The 20,129-nt window shown below is 33.2% G+C and overlaps 1 protein-coding gene across 3 annotated transcripts in view; it reads right to left on the reverse strand.

Annotated features, from left to right (window-relative positions):
• Positions 1–20,129, reverse strand: part of rin (ras GTPase-activating protein-binding protein 2) — a 52,501-nt gene that overhangs the window by 3,922 nt on the left and 28,450 nt on the right. For all 3 annotated transcript variants that reach the window (XM_035354315.2, XM_085808458.1, XM_035354313.2), the window contains exons 8-10: positions 9,944–10,137; positions 4,106–4,405; positions 1,148–1,207 (exon numbers count right to left, since the gene is read on the reverse strand). In XM_035354315.2, coding sequence (XP_035210206.2) covers positions 1,148–1,207; positions 4,106–4,405; positions 9,944–10,137 — 554 coding nt within the window. The remainder of the gene's footprint in view (positions 1–1,147; positions 1,208–4,105; positions 4,406–9,943; positions 10,138–20,129) is intronic.

Below are 20,129 nucleotides of genomic sequence, written 5' to 3' on the forward strand. Positions count from 1 at the left end.
GATGCACATGGCAACTATTAAAATTTATTTTTTAACAATATTTTGTTAAAAAAGCCCTATTAAAATCTAATAAAAATTGCACACTTTAAAATACATATAATTTAGGACATTGACTTCTAAAGCGATATTAGGATAATTACACATTAAAAGCTGCAAAACATTTATTTTTATTTAAACCTTCAAATCCTTCTAATCTTTCCAAGGTGGAATGTCTAAAATCCCAAAGAAAAATTATCACTGCTAATTCTGTAACAGCAAAAAGACAGAAATATTTTTTTTTGAGGGGGGGGAAGGGGGAAGAGGCAAAAGTGTCAAATTAATTTCATAGAGAAAACTCATGCATATTCTGAGAAAATTACATGGGGAAATTGAACAAATTAAAACAACCACATTTTTAATTTATTATATAGCTAATTTTTCTCTTGCTGAGAGCTGTTTCGTAAATTGTGCTTTATAACATTATACCTTGTTTTTTTTTTCCCCCAGATTCAAAATATTGTGTAATAAGTTGCCAAAATGAAACTTTATGACAGCGAAAAATAAAAATGTTTTTAATGTTATTTTTTAAATATAATTTCAAAATATTACCATTATTGAATGAAATTTATCAATGTTACGATACTTAAGGGGGAAAAAAATCGAAACTTCCTCAGATTTCTGAAGTAAATATTTTCTATAGAAACTGATCTTAAAACCGCCAAATTTAGAACTGTTTAATAAAAGAATTCACATCCCCAAAAGTGAAAAGTTGTTTAAGACCTCTTTATTAGAAAAAATTAATTTCAAAATTCTTTCTAGTATCCCATCATTTATATTAAAAATGGAAACAAATTATAACCCATTTCGAAAACCAACAAATTATAACCCATTTCGAAAACCATATATGTCAGTGAATCGCCAAAAATATTCCTCTAAAATGATAGTCCACACTCAAAATGGCAGTGGTAAAAACAGACAGAAAATTCAGATGATTAAAATTAAGGACCAAAATTCAATTCCAAAAATTCTAAGGACTTTTAAGGACTCAAAGACTTTACAAACCCTGTATATATAATATTATAATACTGCACATATACTAGAATATATTTACAAATACAGGGATACAACTAATTTAATAATGAGGAAAATAAATTGTGAAAAAACTTACCCTGGCTTGTAAAACCTTTTGCACAGATTCAGCATCATCAAATACAATGAAACCAAAATTCTACAAATCATAATGAAAAGAAATATTAAAACATGTTTTCAATTAACATAAATCCTAATATGATTGTTACTTTAATTAAGCAAATTTGAATTGTGTGACTTCCCTTAATCATAGACATTTTTCTATACTCGTATCTGAATTTTTTTATTGCTATTCGAAAAAATTAGCAGACAAAAAATAATTTAGTCTTGGAAAGGGGAGAGAAGGATTTTATGCTTCTTGAATTTATAAAATGTTTACAATTAACTAATTTACTGACCATTCATTACTATGGAATAAAAACCATCATGACAAAATTCCCCAATATATTCGGGCACAAACACTTGCTGATCTCGCATAGTTTCACTAGCACTGAGTAAAAACTGCATTTCTTCACGCAAGTCCCATTTTTTAATGCATCCAGAGAACAAGCTCCCCCCCCAATTTAGAAATGGAATTATCCACATAGTGATTGTTTTTGCCTTGCTAACAAAGATAAACCTCGCTAAGGTCACCACCAAACCATTTCCTTCTAACTGTTGAACTTTATGCAAGCCTAATACAAGAAGCAACCAAGCACATGTGGAGTATTGTTACGTTTTGCATTGCCTTCAGCTATATTTCCATTTCTTCTCTTTTTATTTCGGAAAGCCTCACCTCTAGTCTTTATGGCGGGAAGGCACTATTTATCAGAGGAAGAATACCCTCATATGGTCAATGAACCATTTATTAATGCAGATGAGAATGTTGATTCATTTTCTGAAGAGTCAGAAAGTAATACTTTTTCTAAGAAACTTTATTGATGGATTTTATCAATTAAAACTTTGGAATAATTTTAATAGCGCTTCCAAAAATTATTTTACAAGATAAGCAATTTTTTAAGTATATTTTCATGTAAAATATAGGAGGGGGGGAAAGAACACGCTATTAAGTGCTAATTTTAGCATATATAAGAGCTCAAGTAATAATCTAAAATGATACCAAAAATTACGATGATAGAAGGGAAACTTTTGTTTCTGATTTTTTTTATATATAAAATTAGGCTTAGTGATGCAAAATTTCTGTCCTGTACGGTGACTACCTTTGATTCCCTTCCGTCCCGCACGAGCGTCTTAAACAAAGGTGCGCCCTCGTGAAAAGGTTAACAATACATATTCTTTGATTCTAACCTCCATAGTACCGTATACTAGGATTAAACCAATTTTGTTTTACAGGAGAATAAGTATTTTGTTTAGTTAAACTTGCACATGCGATTCGCGAGGTTACTGGAAATCGAAGTTGCTGGAAACTTGCTTTGCCTTTCTAAAAGACAATCTAATTGAGCTGTGCTCTATGCCACCTGCCTGAATGATGCTCACGCAATACACAATTCGATAAGAAAGTGATCGCTTCCAACGTTGGAGCAAAACATGCTTTTTTCGGGGAATTGCCATATGAAATTCCCAGATTTTGGCTAAAATACTTAAATTCACTAAATTTTTAGGTCAATTTTCAAATTCCCTGACCTTTTCCAGTTTTTCCGGTAGTATAGCAACCCTGCCTGAACGCGGAGTAGGAGGTAGAGTCTAGCGAGTCAGTCGGTGTCTCGTCTATCGTGAGTTAGTGCCTTGTTGAGTTTTATTTCGAGTGTGTTGAGATTCAAGAATGACCAAACCAGGAGCGATACTCTAGTGCTTATCATCGAGTACATTGCGATTTGTAGCATAGAGCATGTAGAGTTCTGAGAACGACCAAAACGAACCAGGAGCTGTACTCTGGTGCTTTGCCATGAAGCTGTCTTCAATGTTATACCTAAAGGCTGTGTTTTTTATTGTTTCAGCATATTTATAGTAGTTTTTCAACAACAGTAAATAAATGTGTTTTAGGAACTGTCCTGAGTAATACTAGAAAATAAATTGTGTTTTGTTTCTTCAAGTCTTGTTGTCAAACATCCAAATCCACGAACCCATACAGAAACACAACAATATTATTATTTATTCTTAAAAGATTGTAGCTTTTTCAAAAAAGAAATAAATTGTTATTTACTTCGTAGTTTATACATGACTACTTTTCATTTGTTGTGCTCTTACTGTAATCTTGTCCTTAGGATATTATTTGCATAATATTCCCTCTCAACTTTTAGACGATAAAATTAGTACAAAAGGATAAAAATATGCATGAGACTATGGTAAATATAGGTAAACCAAACAATTAATTGTAGAATTTTACAGAAATATTACCATAGCCTTTTTTCTACTCTGAGTATTGAGGTCAGCTCAAGTAATAAAATAATAAAGCATGCTGTATGCTTGTTATGCCCACATTTCTTAGTTAGTTTTAATCATGTTTAATATTCTGATGCAAACTAAGTAATATAGTAAAATTTAACTAAGAGAATAATTTATACATAGACATGGCACTGCTGCGAAGAAGAAATATCTCATTTGAAGTAAAAGTTGAACATCAGTGCTTCACTATATGGATTTTTTATCCCCCCTAACTTGTTACTTTGTTTTATCTATCATGAAACCTTTCACTTTTTTAATGTGTAGTGTTGACATTAGATTTAAGCATTATACTATCTCTAGATTAATGCATATACTAAACACAATTTATCTGATACAGAGGTTTTTAAACTTGTACTATAAATTAATATATTACTATATATTTTTTAGTTTTTATGACTCCCTTAAAAAATTTTGCTCTAGCTTATTTTATTGCATGGAAATGTAGTTTACAGTATATATAATATTAAACTACTACTTTTGCTATCAGTAAGGCTTCTATAAAAAGTAGCAAGCTAGAAATAGTTTTCTTGGGGGAGGGGGTGTGTGTGAAAACATGTTTTTTGGAGCTGCACTAGATATTGGTGCTCTTAACTCCACATTTAATGAGTCATGCTAAACTGAATATAAATGTTATATCACTGTTGATACTTACAGGTACTTTTCCTCCACCTAGTTTTTGGGTCTGTTTTGTATTGATCCTCATATCCAGAACTTTACCAAATTGTGTAAAATGCACTTTGAGGTCCTCTTCTGTGATAGAATGTGTTAAATTGCCAACAAAAAGCTGATGAGAATCCGGATAATGAATAAAGGCAGGTTTCCTTTTTTCAGCATCAAGATCATCAGGAGATCTTGCAGAATGTTCATGACCACTTTCGAAACGTGGCACACCACTCCTTCCAGAATTCAGTCTAGGACGTGACATGCGATTGGCTTGCTGTCCAAATGTTACCTATATTAATTATTAACAATAATTAAAAAAATCATCAAAATCTTCTTTAGGAGAAACTGAAATATTACACAAAAGAGAAGCATAAAATAATTTATTTTTCAAAAATAATTAAATCAATTCCCAATTAAGATTTTCGTAATTTTTTAAAAATTTTTGCATAAAAAAATCTCTGCAACATACATATTTAAGAAAATATACTATACATGTACAAAAATGTGTATAACAAAATTGATAACCGTATCATAACAGAAAAGCTGCAAAAAGTATTGATAAGGCAACACCCTTCATTGGCAAAAAGTACAATAGTATGCAAAATTTAAGCAATTTTTCTGATTTTGGCCATAATATTGCAAAAAATTAACTGCCAGATACGAAATTCATATACTACGGAGGTACAATCTAGAACTTAGAAAATGAAACAAACAAAACAAAAAAAAAAAAAAAAAAAAAAGAGGCTTTATTGACAGAATGGCATTGGTATGAAAAACTGTCTGGCCAAGAAAGAGAATAAACCAAACCGACCGACCTAGTAAGGGATAAGGCCTACGCTAACTGCAATGGTTGAATTGCACCATCTGTCAATACTTAACACCACAGTATCTAACATTCTTGGAGGTAAGCGTTTTCATTCTTGATGAAACATCTGTTTTAGATCATGTTAAGTGTCTTCCTTATATCTTGCACATGTTTATTAGGATTTAAATGACAAGAGCACACTGCCCAATCTATTCTGTACACATCTTCACTTTCTAAAAGCTCTTCATTAACATAAGTCCAGTGTGGCCATGCTTTGATACCCATAAAATCAAAGCCACATGTAGGGAGGATAACTTCATTAAAGTAATGATTTTTGGTATAGAAAATGTGGAGCTCCATCCATTCAGCATAATGCATCCTCATACAAGAATGCTAGGTCTAGCCCAACAATTTCCTTCCCTGATGTTAGATGGGTCCATCCCTATTCATCTCCATATTAAATGGCATCGAGAATTGTTCGTCAGACTGAAACAACTCTCACTGGTAAAGAGAATTCAACTGATGAGGTGTCCAGTCTGTGTTCTCTACACCACTGTACTACACACTGAAATTGCTGCAAAACATTTTGTAAGTACAACAGTCTATTTTTTTTTGGGGGGGGGCTTGTCAAAATATATCATTTCTACTCAGGGGTAAATCTATCAATGACGTTTTTTAATTTTTTAATCGGTAAATTTTTAACAGGCAGGACCTCATATTTTCCACTTCCAATCTGATAATCACTGAATTTCCTCAAAACAAGCAAACAAAAACCTTGGATACCATTGATTACACTTACTAATCCCAATACCACACATAACACTAAAATAATTTTAACATTTACTTAATACTATTTTCTTGTAACCATTTCTTCTAAATGCTGCCCACTGGTATTTTATGTCCTAGTGGCTTAGTATTTCATTATTTTTTTTCATATAATGAAAAATATATATAAAAAACATACTGGTGCGCAAAGATTAAAGATGAGGTGGTTTTTTTCAACATAAAATTCTGCAAAAGATTTACAAATCAATAAAAATAATGCCACAAGATTGACAATATGCAAGAACATGGGTAATGTAAGCAAAACTCCCCCCCCCCAACGAAATGAAAAGGATAGAAAGGAACTTTATCGAAAAAGCAGCATGGATCACAAAGCGACAGCAGGCCAAAAATCCATGTGACAGGTGTCCAGCAAGAAACATCCAGCCTTTAGTAGGGGATATGATCTTTCATGACTGCTGTGCAGGTTTCAGATCATCTGTCCATGTTAATATGAGGTTGTCAATCAGCTGTTGAGGCACTGCTTCTTGAAGCACTAATTACAGCTCTGAAATCGATACTGGTGACAAGTTACGTGTTGCCATGTGTCTTCCTAGAAAGTTCCATTACATGTTCAATGGAATTTAGATCAGGAGACCTTGCTGGCCAATCCATGTCTCCAACAGCAACTGTTTGTTGAGATGGAGAATTTTTGTCCACAAAAAGGCACAAAGGACCCACAGTATCTATGAAAAGACGTATGTAAGAAAGGTGAATCTCGTTACAATACCAGGTCCCAGTGCTGAACCTCTTTGGAAGATGTAAAGGTTAGCACGGTTACTAAACATTATGCCTCCGCAAACGAGAACTTTGTAACCTCCAAACCATTCCCTTCTGATGATGTTACTGAGTGTTTTCCACTCTCTCCAGACGTGTATGCGTTTAGAATTGCTACTCACACTGGTGTTCTCTGCACCACACAAAATGCCTTCTCCGATGAGCAGGTGCTAATGACATATACCATACAAGTTGTCATGCAAACAAACCACCGTTGCACGGCTTCATGGCTACAGTACAACCCGACATCGGTTCTCCAATCACATGTCCTATGCATCTTAAGATTTCTCCCGCCATTTGCCGCCTATTTCTTCTTGCCTGCATGGCAACATATGGCTGTCCGTTGCCGTGATTGCTCATGGATGATCACTGCTAAATCCTCAGACAGCTGTTCCTGTAGTTTGAAAATGCTCTCTAAAGTCGTGAAATGATGCTGTCAGCAGTCGAACTACTACACAGCCACACTTGGAGCTCCTCATTCTTTCCAATGATTCAAGCTCAGGTTAAATCATCCAGATCACGTCTTAACAGACTGACTGTTCAACATTTCACACTGAGGCAGCAACTCGATGGTATTTAAACTGATATACGACATGTAATAGCTTCCCAGAAATGCTGAGCTCATACTGCCAGCGATCTGTATACCTCTCCAATATCCCCCCATTACGTCTAGCTGCATTACATGAGCATATACTAATGTATCAAGCCCTAGTCAATTCCCCGATTAGTCTTTCAGTCCACTCTGCTACTTCATTCCACTGATAAGCTAATCTTTCCGCTTTGTCCTTAATTTTTGCACACCAGTATATCAGCAATAATGCACTGACTTTATACTAGAAAGATTTCTTTACATACTCTTTTCTCCTATAAAATTATCACTGTTGGGACTTGGGAGATTGAATACTCACACACAAACTATCAAATACAGAATACTTATTTGAGTACTTTCTCAAAGTATCTAATCTAATTTACACTTACTGTAGAGAAACAACAGCTTAAGATTACTTTCAATCAGACAAAAATATCCACTTTTCTGATTTATGCATATAATGACTTAAAATTTTGAACATAAAATTCCCACTCAAAATGCTTTGTGTTTTGTTATCCTGGATATCATGTACATGCTCAAGAACAGCCTTCAATACTGCCTTTATTACATAGAATGGTCTAATTCCCCAAAACCGCACACAGGCATCTCCCACCCTACTAAAAGAAACACAGTTTACTTGAAAATAAAAAAATTAACCCATTTTATCCCACTGTCCTATTTAAAGGACAGCTGAAAAATAGCATGTAGAAATCAGTATTTGCTTGGTGCGAATATTTTGCCAGCTGGAATATATAGGGATATGTATTAGCATCTGCTAGCATGAGTTATGTGCCTCGCTCCCTCCTACTTCCTCTGGACATTTTGATTATTCATAGCATTAGTAGGCGTGGTTTGTATCATCTCTTTGTGGTTGCAGAATTCGTTTTTAGTTTACTCTGGACACTCAGCTGAGCATTTTGAATGTGAAAGTACTCTTTCCTCATCATCCTGATGGTTAATGAAAGCTTTGCTATTAGGTGAGATTTAGCGCATTGATTTTTAACAGTCCTCTAAATAGGACAATGGGACGACTATGCAATTGTCACGTTCTTTCCCTCCTTATAAATAAGAATAAAAAAAATTGTAGTGTTTCACCCCTGCTGAGTTATGTTAGTGCAAAGGTTTCTGAAGTTAGAGGAAGCATTAGAACTATTCAATAGTTTAGATACAGATGAGAGCGAAGTTGAAATTGCTATGTTACCACCAGATACCAGTGAACTAACTGACAAAGATGAAGGAGATTAGAATGAAGTAAATACTGGTGAGATTATTGTAACTGATGTTCCTGAGTCTCTGTAGGTTATAACTAAAGGTAGTTTCCAGCCTGAACCGTCCACAAGCTCTAGTGTTTTCACAACAAAGAGTAGAAAAAAGGCTAAAAGACACCAGTCATCTTAGATAAAGAATAAATTACCACAATATACAAAATGAAAAACACAGGATGAATCAATTGCAAGCGACTTGTTCAAGCAGATGGAAACTGCATTTAAAGATAAAACTCCATCAGAGCTTTTTGAGCAGTTTTATTCCAGTGAAGTCAAAGATCTCATTGTAAAAGAAACTAACACGATTTCTCGGCCACTGCTAACGAAATATGTGTTTCTATCGGAATTTTCCTTCTAACTGGTTATCGTTCAAATACCTGCGAACGTGACTACTGGTTAGATGCTGATCAGATGCGGTAAAGAATCTGATGCGAGAAATGATACTTTTCTTGGTACTCGGTTTGTGATGAAACTAACACAGAATATTGTGAAGCCTTCAAGTTACACTTTTTTTTTTGATAACTTATTTACTAGCATTTATCTTTTGAAAAATCTTGATGAACAGGGTTTTCGAGCTACAGTAACCATACAAGAAAATCGGATAAACCACGAGTTTCCTTTAGAAGAATCTAAGTTTATGCGGAAGAAAGAAACAGGCACGCCTGAGTTTGTATTTGACGAGAAATCTGAGATTTTCCTGCTGCGATGGAATGATAATAGTACTGTCACTGTTGCTACAAATTTCAGCACTTTAGAACCATTCTTTGATCTGAAGAGGCGAGTGAGAGGACACAAAGATAAAGTTAACGTAAAGATGCCAAATTTGATTAATTCTTACAACATATGGGTGGTGTGGATCACCATGACTGGTTGGCTGGACTTTTTTCCATTAAACATCGTGGGAAAAAGTGGTACTGGCCACTTTTTATACGTTCGCTGGATATGGCTATGGTACACGCCTAGATATTTCACAAAACTCTGAACAAAAATGATGCTCTAAACTAGAAGGAGTTCCAAAGAGCTGTAACAACAGTTTATCTAATCTAAAGGAAACTGTGCTAAGAACAAAAGGTAGACCTAGCATATGGACTGTACCTTCTGATGCAAAAGAAGACATCCGTAAAGATAGTGTTGGTCATTTTTTACTAAACACTTATAAAACACTTTTTAAGGCTTGCTTTGGACCTTTCCACCAAGATTAGAGTGAAGTTCATCTCAAAAGGGAACTATCTTGTAAATAAGGAAGTATTAGTCGAATAAAGTAAAATTTGTACACAGAAATCACTTTTCATCATTGAAGAGAACACTAAAAACATGTAAATGCAAATTTTATCCCCTTTATACCAGTGTCCTATTTAGAGGACGGGCCAGATTTCTTTTGTAAAATATAAAAAATTTTCTAATTTGTTATATTTAGTTTGTTTAGGTTTAATTAACCTTAGAAAATACTCTTTTCAAATTTGAACAAAATAAATAAATTAGGATAAAATGGGTTAAGTATAGCATTAAAAAATAATATAGAGGGCAAGTGCAGTTTCCTGCTGGAATTGGTCACTGAAAAACCCATACCGGCTCACTTTTATCTCTGCTCAACTGCCCAGATGGTGTTGATGTTCCTTCTGCTTTAAAAGCTGGTGATTGATCATTCTTATGAGCAGGAGGAAGGCTTGAAACTGGAGATGTTGTATTAGAAGCAGCAGGGACACTGGGTGCAGTAACAGTACTAGCATTTTTACTAACCATGTTTGCATAAGTTTTTGGTTCTGAAAATGACAAGAAATTATATATAACAATAAACATTTATTACAAAATATTTTACTTTATCTACATACTATATACAGTCAAAAGTCGTTAATTCGGACACCCATAATCCGAACCCCAAAGCTACAAACTTTCTGTGCATGCGTCGCGTTCACGCACGCGCACAGGCGTTTACGAGAGCGCGTAAGACCCTTACGGCTGCGAATATGTTTGTGCGCATGCGCGTTTAATGTGTAACGGAGTTATACGCTAAGCTAAAGTTATCTAATTCAGTTAATGTTGCAGATTGCGTTGTTCCTTAATCTTCGAATTGGATCCGGCTTATTATTTTTTGCAGACTGTTAGAGCAATTTTATAAAAGTAAGCTTGAACTTTCGATTATGTTAAATAGAATTTCCGATATATATTTACTACAAAGCGAAAGTATGTTTTGAAATCCGAAATCTGTTTATCAATTTTACGCTGCTCTGCTACAGAGGGGGGGGAGGAGAAACATCATTATTACATTATGATATATTAGAAAGATTATGTCAAATAGAATTTCGGATATACATTTACTAATATGTAATTTGTATCTACAAAGCGAAAGTATGTTTTGAAATCCGAAATCTGTTTATCAATTTCACGCAGCAGATTGGAAGTTGATCTGTCAGCACTATCCTTATCTTCAGGGCAGATATTTTTATTTTATTTGGTTTATAATTCCGTACTAAGTGTAGTATTTCATCTCGGGTCTTTGATATGATTTAAATCAAGTTCCTCCTCATTATAATTCGCTTCCATAGTGAAGAAAGTGACCCAGAGGTTATTGAAAACGAAAACATCCGGAAAAATCGATAATCCGGAATCGCCGAAGTCCCGACGAGTCCGGATTAACGACTTTTGACTGTATAATATACGCAGGAATAACATTTATAAAATGCCAGAATTTTTGTAAAGTACGCTTTATTTTTTTACAGCAAGGGGAACGTAGATGAATAAATAAGGAAATACAATTAAAATTATAGAAATCTATATGGAAGCACGAAAAATAGTGTGACGTAGTGAGATTATAACTTTGAAACTGATACTTCCAATTCTGCTTCACAACACATTTTTTAAAAATGTAAAAATCTCACAATATCTTTTAGACCCTGAAGAGTTTGCTTCATAATCTGAAAATTTCAAGCCAACACATTTTTAGATGTGAATTATATATATATATTAATTAGAACGATATCAAAAATAATGTCAAAAGGGATAAAAATTGGGAGCTGTATTCAAAAATTCCCCCCAAAATAAAAGAAAATTATGGTAAAATTTTCATTTGAAAGATTTCCCCCCATGGGACATACAATTCTGTAAACAATAAAACTTGTGAAAAGTCGTTTCATTAAATTTAAAAAAAATGACCCTCATCCTCAAGGAGTGTGTACAATATTTGAAATCAACATCTCATCATAAATCAGTTTAAAAGTCAAAGACAAAATTTTAACCATAGTGATAAACATCATGAAATCAGCTAAATAAAAGCTTCTATTAATAATAGTGCATAATTTTTTTGGGAACCATTACGAAAGTTCTGGTAGCACTTGTAACCACAGTAAACTACATTAACCCTTTGACGCGAGGTCGCCTTGAAACCATCAATTTTCAAATTTTTTTCTCCTCTTCCTTCCGAAATTTTTTGAGTGAAAATCGATTGATTACTGACCTTTTATCTCTAAATAACACAAAATGACTACAGAATCATACATGACTTAGGTCTTAGTACTTCAAATTGAATGCCTTTTAAAATTTGTTTTCAACGAGAGAAAATAACTTTCTTTTATTAATATAAACAACTTTAAATTTCAAAAGTTATTCATTGCACATCATGATTTCTATCATAAATAATAAAAAATAGCAATAATTAACTGCATATATAAAAAACCCCTTTATATATGGCATTTGCTTTGTGGTTTCAGGGTGCTACCACTGCCCCACTTTAGAGCATTTGTGTCACAATGCTCTAGAGGCTCGGTGGTTGCGCCTTGAAACCACTGCTCTTCACAATGGCATTTGCTTGCTTCTCAAATAGAAACGTTTATTTTTACCCGGATATATATAAGGGGTTTGGAAATCACAGAGTTATTTTATTACTAAATAATACATGCCCCAGCCCAGTAAAAAGGTCTTTCTTTTCCAGAGACTTCTCTCTGACCTTAACACACTTACTCTCCCAGCTAGTATTGCAATTTTATAAATTATTTCCTGTGGTTTAAATTTAATGTAACTATACTTTGCTGTAATTAAAAATAGAAATCGTGTAAAGTTTTATTTAAATAAAAAATATTTTCTGAATATTTTGAGACGAAATTACGAATAAAATAAGTATGAATGGGGAAACGAACGATCCATATCAAAGCCAAAAAGACCAAGCCCCCCCCCCATTAACACACACACAAAAAAAAAAAAAAAAAAAAAAAAAAAAAAAAAAAAAAAAAAGAATTTCGTGTGCCAGATGAAAAGAAACTAAATAACACTGGACATATACCAGTGAAATTAAATCCAATCAATGTACATTTTGCAGCACAAGGAAGAAACACAGAAGATACATGTGCAAAACGTGCAATGTGGGTCTATGCATGTACCAAAAAGACAAAACATGCTTTGAACAGTGTCAGAAAAAATATTTGTTCTTTGATATTAAAAAAAAAAAAAAAAAAAACACTGAGTCTTTTTTTTTTTTTTTTTAATCCTTATTTTACAGAGTTTTTTAATCCATGCAGCCAAACATCCTTATACTTTCACTGCTACAGAAAAATTACACAAACGTTTATTTTAAAATTTTTTTCTGACAACTTAGTTTGTAAAATAATGAAAAATATATATTATGCAATTCTTACATGCATTTTTTTAAATTCATAAATTTCCTCATTTATTGGAAACAAGCATGAAAAAGGTAAGTCCCCCCCACTACCTAGATAAGTTTCACAATGCGAACACCACCCACGAAACAATGGGCAAGAGTAGATTTTTTAAAATTCATATAATAATTATAATAATAATATTGCGCACATTTAAGGGATAAAAAAGTGTAAACAGTATTAGAAATCACTCATTTCGATTCACGTTTGCGACATTATTCGTAGTGGCTTATGGGTAAAGGGAAAGAAGACTGGCCTTCTTAATGGCGGGTGGAAAAAACCTTTTTTTGTCTCTTTTCTCCACCCCTCTAGTTAAGAGCAGCTGTGTGAAATATCACTGCATGTGCACCAGACTACCGCCACAGCATAAGTTTTTTTTGTAAGGCCCACCACTGCATTAATGAACATTTCAAAATTATCCACACAGAATTCATTTTCATTACTTTTAATATCTGCATGCTGACCAGGAATTTTTTATGAATGTAAGAAGTAAAGAATAATAATACTAAGTAAAACAGACTCTTGCTTGTTTGAAACAAAGAATATCAACTCACCAAATAAAAGATTTTAACTGATCGAATGTGAAGCAATTTAAATGACTGAAGAGATCATTTCTGATATACAATCTAGGGGATGTTTAGAAATGTTTACTTGGTAAGTTCAGTAATCTCCAATTTTATAGACTAACAATAGGTACAGTGCTAAAAAAAAAAAAAAAAAAAAAAAAAAAAAAAAAAAAAAAGGACAGTCCTATATCTCTCGATCTACTGGGCCGATTGACAAAATTCAAATTGCGTTCTTCATGTCTCAAAAGCGCGACTTAGGATATATATTAGATTTATATATAGCACTATTCTAACACAGGTATTTTGACACAAAATCGGACTTTTTCTGAAATAACATACCAATTTTTTTACATATTTCGATTCTATGACTCAAATTACGCATAAATATGAAATTTTGTAAAATTTGGAGCGAAATTCACAAATTTATGTTGGCACATTTTTTGTCAGTTTGCGCCAAGAATACATTACTTGGCGAACTTCTTAATATATGGCAATTTAGTTTCCTTTCCTGTGAGGGGGAAAAAAGGCCGAAGGCAAATTTGGATTGGAATTAGGATCGTTAACTAGAACAGAAAGATTTTTATGAATATGAAATACCTCTAGAAAATCCAGTTCTCCAATGGAAGATGTTTTTTGAATAATTTTGGCAGCAGAAAAACTGAAAGTGTGGTTTAACATTGGCCAAACTAAGAGAGCCTTAAAATTTCACGTCAAGGAACATGAGGCAGATGTTAGAAAAAAGGAAACACAGAAGTCTTCTGTTACTCAACATTGTTGGTCCGAAAACCACACTTTCAGTTTTTCTGCTGCCAAAATTATTCAAAAAACATCTTCCATTGGAGAACTGGATTTTCTAGAGGCATTTCATATTCATAAAAATCTTTCTGTTCTAGTTAACGATCCTAATTCCAATCCAAATTTGCCTTCAGCCTTTAAAGAAATTATGTTTTAGTTCTGATTTCACCAACAGATGGCGCCAATCAAAAGAGAAAATACAGTAAAGCACAGTTTTACACGCCTTTCAATGTTCCGTTCAGAAAAAATATATATAAATAAGAGAGATGTATAACCAATATTTTAACTTAGGATGACTTGCATACACTGCTTTAAACAGTTTTATCATTGTGCCCATTGCTTTACACAATTTATCCTACATTTGGTTTCTTAAAATGTTATTCACATTTTAGTCAAATATTTTATTTTTGAAATCGCAAGAATCAAATATCATAAGATTGAAAAGTTTTAAATTAAAAAAAAAAAAATACGAATACTAAATTTTACGAAAAAATTTATTTTTCTTCTCTTTTTCTTTAAACATTCTGAAAGTATATTGAAAAGTATCCAACTTTTCGAAACATTTTGGTATTTCTGACAATCATTTTAAATAAAGTTATCGCCTTCCATTTCATAAAGGCCCACAAACGGCCGAGCGGTAAAGTTGCTGAATACTGGTAGTTCACTCCGGGGTTCGAACACTGGTAAACGGGCTGGTTGCATGGGCGTTTTCGTGGATTTTCTCATGTCTACCGCGTATGACAGCTGGTTTCCCTTAGAAAGTTCTTCACGAAGTATTTCGTCAGAGCCTTTATCAGTCTTTAGAGGCTAAACATTTTGAAGGTATGAGATGAAAGGAAAGACTGGTTTCATCCAAAGGTTTTGGTTTATTTTATTATGACAAAGCACACTACGGCTATCTGCCTAAGGGGAGGGATGCCTTCCTGGAGGATTTTCTAAGGGAAACTGGCTCGCATACACGTTACACATTGGGAAAACCATGAAAACGCCCATGCAGCCAGCCCATTCGCGGGATTCGAACCTCGGACCGAACTACCGGTGTTCAGCGACTTTACCGCTCGGCCGCTGTTTCATCAGGAAGGGAAAAAAGATATCCTTAGTTAACATTCACATACATCACTGGATAAACTCCTGAATCTTCAAATAATTCGACTGAGAAAATCATGGGATTCACCATTTATGATACGATATGATGTTCTATAACGTAATTTACACAACCATATAGTTTAAAACCAGTACCTGTTCACTTTAATCTGCAATGATATCGTTTTGTCTTTTCTGTTAACACAAGCTCAATTGATGGTATTTGCTGGTGTACACGTCCAAGTGTTTTCTCTTTGAACACCTAAATTCTTTGAAGTATCCTGAAAGTATATTCGAAAACGTCCAACTTTTTGAACATCTTGGTATGTCTGATAGCCAAATTTCCCTGCAAATTTTTCCTTACTTTTCTCCCTAATTTTCTTCTTTCCTTCTACAGTTATTTTCAGTGCTCACACAAGAAAATTAAGATTTTTCGACTGCTAGACTTCCATACATTTCGCATTCTTGTCAATTTTTTAAAATATCAATTATATGAATTGCGTTTCAGCTAAAGACAGCTTTTCATTTTCTAGTCATTTTAGCTATAAATAAAGTTTAAAGCGAAGTCCAAAGGATAAATATTTTAATTAAAAGATTTTTGCTAAATGACAAAGAAATAAAACAGTCCAGCAGGGTTTATTCTGTACCACCGAGTGACCCGATTCTTATATCGGCTGAAACAATCTAAATCATACTAAAGATCATGTTTTTTTATACAGTCTATAACGCGAGAGAAAAATTAGCTTCTTAAAACATTCTTTCTAAGAGGATTAATATAAAAGATTATATTTATATATATATTTTTAAAGCTGGGACTTGAACCAAACTGTCAAACTTTTAAAGTTTAATTTACATGGTGGTTATAATTAAAGTTTCAATTTGAAATGGTCATAAAAGGAAAACTACCGGAGCAAATGTTATCAAACTTGGGAATCGTGTAAAGGAGGTTATGGGAATTTATTTTCGGCGGAAAAAAAAAAAAAAAAAAAAAAAAAAAGAGTTCAAAAACTCACCATCAGAGGAAAAATGGCGCTGTATACAATATTGTTAAATGAAATAAGATGTGAAAACATCTGTTTAAAATGTGTTTAATATTTTCCGAAACGTGTTACAAAGCATGTTCAATGTAGCGTCCAGCATTTTCCGAAAGCAAGTTAAATCATGTTACTGCATTCTAAACAGCAGCTCTTAGCATATCAGGTTTGGTTTTGGTTTGGTTTATTAGATTACGACAAAGCACTCGAGGGCTATCTGCCTTAAGGGAGGGATGCCTTTGTAGAGGACTTTTTAAGGGAAACTGGCTCGTATACACGTTACACATAGCATATCAGGAGGAATGTTATCAGTGTATCACATTTTTCATTTCTGCCAAATTGTTTAGATTATCACCATAAACAGTGCTTTTGAGATAACCTCATAGACAAAAGTCACAGAGGTTGAGGTCTGGTGGGAAGAGGGGAAGTGTTGGCGTATAAGACTTTCATTCGTGAAATGTTGCCTAAGTAACTGTGCGACACACGTGAGGTGGGACCCAGCCGTGCATAAAAATCGTAGTATCTAAAATGCCACGTTACTGTAGTTCATGTATCACGAAACATTTTAATATTGACTCTAAGTGAGCTGCAATCGCAGTGGTCCAGCTGTCGACTGCTCTTCAGAAAAAAATGGTTCTGTTATAACACTAGCTGTCATTCAACAGTAAACAGTGTGAAATGACTGTTATGCAATCGAATGCAGTAGGAGAATGCAATGGAACTAGATAGATAACATGAGAGATTTCTTTGGCCCAAATCGATTAAAAGCGTTTTGAATCAGTATCTTCATGTTTTAGTGCCGAATTCAGGCTTTATGACCGTTTCAATGTGGAACTTTAATTATAACCACTCTGTATATTATTAAATTTTAATTTGAAGCTATGCCATGCGTAAATGTATACCATGCGTAAAATTTTCGCTTTTATGGAAAAATAAAAAATCGAAGCAAATATACTTAGTATAATGGACCAAAACTGAAAACATTTCCCCTCCCTCCGAAAATAAGATATTGAAATTTCGAACTTGAATTTATTGGGTTATCGAAATATTTAATTTGACTTATCTTCTAAGTCCTAGTTCCGACAACAATTCCGTCAAAAATTCCGAATTACTTAAGCTGAAGTAAAAGATTTAGTATATATTCACTGTATGTTAATAAAGTAATCAGAGTGTAATAAAAATAGATTATAGAATTTATGCTGATGCAACTTTTTGTCTGACTGCACAACATGTAATGGAAAAGAGGGCTTTTAGAGGCATGTCAAAAACAGATCTCTACAAGTAGATGTCATAATCCTTTTGTCTCTTCAATGTCAAAAAAACTTTCCTTTGAGAGACAGCTTTAGTTTTGGTGAAAGAAAAAAAATCACATGAAGACAAATTTCAAGAACATGTAGGACGATTTGAGTACACATACTTATTTTGGGAACACAAGTGATTCTCCGACTGGTTATTGAATAATGAAAAGATGCATCGTCATGCAATACAAAACATTTGGAATACCTTTCCTGACTGAAAACGTAAGATTAAAAGTCATCTGTTTAATTCGCAGCCATTTACAAGTCAACTACTCGGGCAGTTGCAGAATCGTTTTGATCCTAAGCCTTGTAAGACAAACCTAATATCACTGGATTTAAACACTTCTTTAATCTTCCAAGAACGTTCCTTCTTTAGCTCATATTCCAAGAATATTAAGTGAATACAATTATTGCAAAACAAATTGAATATTCATTTGCACTACGGCTTGGGAGTTTACTAACGAGTTAACAAAACTTAAATTCTGCTTTTCGTGTCTAAGAATACAACAATATTTTAAATATTTACAAATAAAATATTAAATTGGAACTTTAATTGGAGCCTCACCAGTTGACTAGCATTTGAAGATTTTTAAATACTAATTGTTTGTTGTGAAGTCTAACCCAAGCTGCATGGTTGGTTTCCGTAGTTTTCTAGGTTCTCTTTACGAAGGTTCTCTATGAAAGCATCTTAATCAAATAGCTCCCATGTTCTTTCTATGTTCAAATAACCAACTAACCTAGTTTAAGTGCGATTTCCAAGTGAAGTTACTAGCAAAACCCGAATACTCATTAAAAATCATGTAGCTTGCCAATCTGGAGTAACATGAAAGATGCGGCGCCAATAATTGAATTGCTGTTACTGTACGCTCTTTCTAAACTTTGATGGTCATTCCTTAATTAAATAGCATACCAGCGGGCGAGCGGTAAAGACGCTGAACACTAGTAGTTCGGTCCGAGGTTCGAATTCCGTGAACGGGCTGGCCGAAGGGGCGTTTTCGTGGTTTACCCCATGTCTAATGTGTATACGAGCCAGTTTACCTTAGAAAGTTCTCCACGAAGGCATCCCTCCGTTTAGGCAGATAGCCCTTGTGTGCTTTGCCATAATTAAATAATCCAATCCAATCCTTAATTAAATATAATTGATTTGTAACTTCTACTAGAACTGACGGTAAGAATTGAAGTGCAAATAAATTATATCATGTGCAATCTTGATTAATATAAAATTTAAAATATTTGCATTTAGATAGAAAGTTTTTTGAAATATTTGCAATTACTTTATAAGAAGGATTTATTAATAACCGTAATAATTACTTATTATATTACTGATGATTAGGATTCAGTTCTTGACAATTACATTCTAAATTAGAATTTTAAGGATATAATGAAAATACGCTACGCACAAAAATACATTTTAGGAAAAAAAATGAGTTGATTTTTTATGTTTTAAAACTTCTTAAATTCATTTAATAAACATCGTATACTCATTGTTTATTGAATCCAGAATGTTGGTGTCGTTTATATAATTATTCTTACTTGTCCACAGAATCGGCAGACTTATCCAGCCATTAAGTAGCTGCAGATCATTTCTACATAACCATTGAACTTCCATTAATTCAGTCTCTAGAGAGTTGTATGTTTATATCATAATTTGACTTTTATAAAAAATGATTATTCTAAATATTATGTTTCTATAAAAATATATTGTGCTTTAAAAATATGGATAGTATCAGCCGCTCTTTCAGCCACTTTAAAAGCAACAGTTTGTTTAGAAATAAATTGTGCAGTTAATGTCATAAAATTCAAATAAATATCAAACGAAAATTCTCAGTTTTAGACAATTCGATTTAAACGAAGTAAAGTAGCAGACGATAAAACGCCGAAGGTAAAAATTTACTCTTAAATTTTTTAAAAAAAGAAAAGATACGAGAGAAATAAAAAAAAAAAAGTTAAAAATTTGAATAATATCATCTATAATTTAAAAAATAGCCTTTCATATAGTATTAATAAACATTTATTACGCATCATTGAGGGAAAAAATGTCATATAATTAATTCTCCGTAAAATTTTACTTGAAGTTTGAGGTTAAAAATAGCTGTGGCAATTCAGTGCAACAAAAATCCATAGACCACATTTGGCGTTATTATCGCTCAAAAAAAAGGTGCCAGATTTCAAAACGCGAAATTATGTAAATTCGTGTATATCTTAGAAAATTTTGAATAAAAAAGTCTAATTTTTTGCAGATATGCTTAAAAATACACCTACTTTAAGATGATGGAAAAAATTTTATAGGTTATAATTCAAATTTTTTTTCGAAAAATCTATAGAAATTT

This window comes from Stegodyphus dumicola, chromosome 1, assembly GCF_044657685.1.
Source record: "Stegodyphus dumicola isolate Sdum_Otavi_A_Nest chromosome 1, ASM4465768v1".
Classification (NCBI taxonomy): Eukaryota; Metazoa; Arthropoda; class Arachnida; order Araneae; family Eresidae; genus Stegodyphus; species Stegodyphus dumicola.